Here is a 5454-nt window from a genome sequence, read left to right on the forward strand (position 1 = left end):
GGCGGCGTACGGCTGGGCCCGGTGAGGAGGGTGCGTGGCCCCCCTGCCGCCGCGCCCTGCCTTTGATCCTGCCGCGCAGTGCGTCCCCACGCGGATCTCTGGGCCCCGCGCGCCGGGCGGCGGAGCCGTGGTCATGCCAACCCAGCAGCCAGCCGCGCCGAGTACGGGTCCGCTCAAGCCCTCCCGGAGCCTTTCCGGCTCACTCTGTGCCCTGTTTTCCGATGCAGCCTCGGGATCTGGGATGAAGGCGGAGCTTGCTCCTCGGCCTGCGGTGAGTGAAAGTGCCTTCCTAGCCGCCTGTCAAGCGCTGCGCAGGAGGCTTTTCAGCTTCGTTCCGCCTCGCCTGCCATCCTGTTTCAGCTGATTTCTAAGTAAAGCCAGGACATGGTACAGTTCTTTCAACCCTACTGCATATGACCCTGACCCTGGCGAAGAACTTCAGTCCCTGTGGGATGCAAACTTGTGACAAGTAGCTTGTGGAAGTTAGGATTGAGGCGGATTAGGATTGTGAGACTCTTAGAAGCATCTGGTAGGGTTGCTGACCTGTGGGCTTGTTGGCAAAGAGCAGTATCCTATGTCTCTGTTCCAGGTAGGGGGCAGGGAGTTGACTCAAGAAGAGAAGCTGCAGCTTCGGAAGGAAAAGAAACAGCAGAAGAAGAAACGGAAGGAGGAAAAGGGGACAGAACCAGAAACTAACTCTGCTGTAGCTGCAGCCCGGTGTCAAGGTATGGGGGTCTTTTTTAAAGGGCTGTGGGGTGGGTAGAGGGATGTGGTGGAAAAGGGGGATACAAGACAAAGTTGGTTTGGGCCCAGGAGAAGGGGAGAGGTTTCTATAAACAGAGGCGCTCTGATGGGACAGATACCACCTATCTGGGGCTTGGGCTCCTCTTTCTTATACCTTTAGTTGGCTCAACCAGAGAACCTTCCGGATCTGGCAGTCAGTTGGGCCCTCCCGGAGAGAAAGTTCCAGCTGGTCGGAGTAAGGCTGAACTTCGGGCTGAGCGGCGAGCCAAGCAGGAGGCTGAGCGGGCCCTGAAACAGGCCAGAAAAGGAGAACAAGGAGGGCCACCTCCTCAGGCCTGTCCCAGCACACCTGGAGATACCCACTCAGGTAATTCCTCTTTATTTCTTTTAATAAAAGAAGTATTTGTTTATATTTAATTCTATTCGTTATTATTTTTTATTTTGACCAGAGAGAGAGAGAGAAAGGGAGAACGAAAGCCACAGGTCCAAGACTTGAATCGCAGTCTGTCATGTGGGAATCCAGCGCTCCTAATCACACCACATGCCAGCCCCAGTTTCCATGTATTTCAATACCCCTGTCACTCCTAATTTTCTTCTAAACTCAGTATTCCCCATAATGAAACAGCTCTCCTTTCATTCTCACTTTGGGATCCGGAGTTCAGAATTCTTCCTGCAACCCCATCCTACCCCTAGTTCATCTTCTACCACATTTTCTCCTGCTTTTCTCTCCCCATTTTATTTTTATTAGTGCCTTTAGAGCAAATTACCCATTTCAAGAGCTATGGTGTCTTGAAAACATAATCATTATCTTTTAGGAGTGAAGCGTCTCCCTGAGTACGTTCAGGTTGATGATCCTACGCTCCTGCGAAGGCTTGTTAAGAAACCAGAGCGGCAGCAGGTAGGAAGGCGTTTGGTGCATGGCCAGAAAGAGCCTAGGGACACAGTCTAGAGGGTGGAAAGGTTTGGGGCAAACTGAGACCTTAGAGAAGGATGGGTATTTGGGTGAAACTAGTCTTGCTGTTCACTTCCTTTTCAGCTTCAGCCTCTAAATTTTTAAACTCTGGGCCATTGGTCCTATTGCCCTGTTTTATCAAGGTTCCTACACGAAAGGATTATGGATCCAAAGTCAGTCTCTTCTCCCACCTACCCCAGTACAGCAGACAAAACTCTCTGACCCAATATATGAGGTAGGACTCTATGAAATTGTCTTCACTTTTACACCTGAGAAACTTTAGTAAACCAGTATTGGAAGTGACTAGAAATTTGAGATGGTGTCTGTGGGAAGAAATACAAACTCAAGGCAAGACGCTAGAGGAAATGGGGTCGTTGATGCTAGCAAAGGGGTAGGTGGGTAGGAGGTGCTCATGCTCCCTTGCAAAGTGTGTGACACCGACATCCCATCAGCATCCCATCCTCTGTGATCCACCCAGCCATGGTGCGACTCGGCCTGCAGTACTCCCAGGGCCTGCTCAGTGGCTCCAATGCCCGGTGTATTGCCCTGCTCCATGCCTTAAAGCAGGTATGCCTGTCCCGTTCCCTCTTAGGACCCAGCCCTACCTTCCCAACACAACCCTAGCTTCCCTCACTCAAGGTAATTTTCCGGGGGGAAGGAGGGATCAACTACCACCCTCAGAACACTCCTCAGTAAAGCTTGCTCCACCTGCTTTCAGAAACCTTTATTAGGGAACATTTTTGCTGACCAATTTGTGTACTCCATAGGTGATTCAAGATTACATAACGCCTCCTAATGAGGAGCTCTCAAGGGATCTTGTGAATAAGCTAAAACCCTACATCAGGTAAGGACAGGCACTGCCAGTCTGCCTCCACCTCATGTAGTCCCTTTCCACTCTTTCTCTTCTGTTCTGTTTTCTTGTTTGCTCTTCTTTTCAAAGAAATTCTTTGAAAATGCAAAAGCTTTTTAAGTTGTAACAAGTCCCACAAATGTAAAGCATTATTGTTGTAGCTTCCTGACTCAGTGCCGTCCCCTGTCAGCCAGCATGTATAACGCCATCAGGTTCCTTAACAAGGAGATCACCAGTGTGAGCAGCTCCAAGCAGGAAAAGGAGGTATGACTATGAGGAAGGAGGAAGGCATAAACCATGGGTAGTTACAGAATATGTTCAGAAGTCCCAGGGAGGCCCACGTGAGCCATTTTGCCCTCGTCAAGGGTTAAGGAAGTTTGGGCCGTCTGAGTCATGCCACCTTTGGGGTCCTGTTGGTCCTCCTTTGGGCCTATCATGTACACATATTCGAACATCTGGCATGATAATCAGAAGCAGAGGGTCCATTTCTTGGCTCCTAAGGATTTCCCTCCATTTAGGCTAAGTCAGAACTTCAAAAAGCCATTGATCAGTATGTGAAAGAGAAGATCGTGCTTGCAGCTCAGGCGATTTCACGCTTTGCTTACAAGAAGATCAGCAATGGAGATGTGATCCTGGTGTATGGATGGTATGGTCCAGACCTTATGACAGGAAGTGGGGAGTAGAATGGGCTGGCCATAGTCAGTGACATTTACAACATAGTCCTCCTTTCTGTTCATTCTAGCTCATCTCTGGTGTCACGAATTCTTCAGGAGGCTTGGACTGAGGGCCGGCGGTTTCGAGTGGTAGTGGTAGACAGCCGGCCGCGGCTGGAGGGAAGGCACATGCTACGTTTTCTTGTCCGTGCTGGGGTCCCTGCCTCCTACCTACTGATTCCTGCAGCCTCTTATGTGCTCCCAGAGGTGAGGGCAGAGGAAAGGAACTACCAAGTTGGAGGTGAATGGGTATAGTGCTACAGACATAACCCCACTTTTCCAAGGTAACGATTACTTAAAAATACTAGCATTATGTGACCCTGTTTATATTTAATAACAGGAGCACTTGGCCAGCCAGTGGCATGATGGTTAAGATGGCTGGATCCCACATGCTGACTGTCTGGTTTGAGCCCCAGACCTCACAACTTGGAAAATAGAAGATAGCAGGTGGCATGGTAGTTAAAGTGCTAGACTCCTACATGGCCAGCTACGGTTCACGTCCTGAACTTGGTGGCTTAAAAAACACGTCAGGAGGGAACCAGCAATTAGCATAATGGCTATGTCGCTGGACTCCCACGTAGTCAACTGCGGTTCGCGTCCCAGATCCGGTGGCTTAAAACTCATGTCGGGCATGTGTGCGTGCGTGCCCAAGATCCCCAGAGGAGAATGGAGGAGAAGGGATTGCGGTGTGACCATCCCCCCTGGGGGGTGATTTCTCGCTTTCTGTCTCTATGTCTCTTTGTCTGTCTGGCAAGTGCACACGCCCTATAGCGAAACCTCTCAAAAAAAAAAAAATTAAAAAGTAAGTCAGAGAAGCACCAACTATTACAGGAACATTATCTTAAACTCGTAACTACCAAGAGGGAACAGGACAAAAGTAACTTAAAAGTTCAGTTTGTGGGAGGTTTGCTGGGTCAATGAAGAGCCATCATTTTAAGATGTGTTACCTACTCTCTTAATATTCTTGTTTTGGATAGAGGTGGGGGACCTTATTCTGCATTGATACCACTTATGACACTTTTTTTCTTCCTCTTTCTCACTCTCTAAAACAAACAGGTTTCTAAGGTGCTATTGGGAGCTCATGCACTCCTGGCCAATGGGTCTGTGATGTCACGGGTAGGGACAGCACAACTGGCCCTTGTGGCTCGAGCCCATAACGTGCCAGTACTTGTCTGCTGTGAAACATACAAGTTCTGTGAGCGTGTGCAGACTGATGCCTTCGTCTCCAATGAGCTCGGTAAGGAGGGCAAGAGTGAAGTTTCCAGGGACCTGAGAAGACTTGAAAAGGAGAGGGGAAATTAACCTACAATTTATTTTCCAAAAGGACAAAAGGGGTATGCCTCTCATTACAGATGACCCTGATGATCTACTGTGTGAACAGGGAGAACATGTGGCCCTGGCCAACTGGCAGAACCACCAGTTCCTACGATTGTTGAATCTGGTCTATGACGTGACTCCCCCAGAACTTGTGGATCTGGTGATCACGGAGCTTGGGATGATTCCTTGCAGTTCTGTGCCTGTTGTCCTACGAGTCAAGAGCAGTGATCAGTGAGGGGGACTTGTAGGGTCAATAAATGGCATACTCCCCACCCTCAGCGACTCTTCTGTTTTTGTACCTGTATTTGTATCTCTTTTTGCATCTCTATCACTTAGCCCTGGCATCCACCTGTATCATTGGCTACTAACCTCAGACCTTTGTGGAGACCTCAGATTACTAGCTCCCTGCCACTGCTTTAGGGCCAAAGTGAAGTTCAGAATGGAGACCAAAAACCATCCATGTCAGGCCAGCTAGTGGCATAGCAGTTAAGGTAGCTGAATCTCATAGGATCGACCTCACAGTTTTGAGTCCCAGATCAGAGGCTTGAGAGACATGCTGGTCATGTATGTGTACCCAAAATCCTGAAAGGAGGGAGAGGTAGTGGAGGGGGATTGTGGCTTGGCTGTTCCCTCATAGAGGTTGCTTTCTCATTTTCTGTTTCTCTCTCTCTCTCTCTGTCTCTGTCTCTGTCTCTAGCGCACACATGCCCTCTGGCAAAACAAAACCTATCCAAATCAACAATCATTTATTGAGCATCTACATGCCAGATACTGAACTAGGTATGAGAAGTAATATAAGAACAGGTGAGTCCTGGGACCAGCAGTTAGCGTAATGGCTATGTCACTGGACTCCCATGTCGTCGACTGCGGTTTGAGTC

At 49.1% G+C, this 5454-nt stretch overlaps 1 protein-coding gene across 1 annotated transcript; it reads left to right on the forward strand.

Annotated features, from left to right (window-relative positions):
* Positions 1–227: 227 nt before the first annotated feature.
* EIF2B4 (eukaryotic translation initiation factor 2B subunit delta) lies at positions 228–4850 on the forward strand (the record flags this gene model as incomplete). The annotated part of the gene is given in 12 exon segments (XM_006162150.2): positions 228–271; positions 590–725; positions 905–1111; positions 1560–1642; positions 1840–1931; positions 2149–2263; positions 2464–2540; positions 2708–2810; positions 3065–3192; positions 3289–3466; positions 4316–4496; positions 4612–4850. Coding segments are annotated over 12 exon segments (1544 nt in total), but the record flags the coding sequence as incomplete, so codon positions are not given.
* Positions 4851–5454: the final 604 nt, after the last annotated feature.

This window comes from Tupaia chinensis, unplaced genomic scaffold (assembly GCF_000334495.1).
Source record: "Tupaia chinensis unplaced genomic scaffold, TupChi_1.0 Scaffold139757_1, whole genome shotgun sequence".
NCBI classification, from domain to species: domain Eukaryota; kingdom Metazoa; phylum Chordata; class Mammalia; order Scandentia; family Tupaiidae; genus Tupaia; species Tupaia belangeri.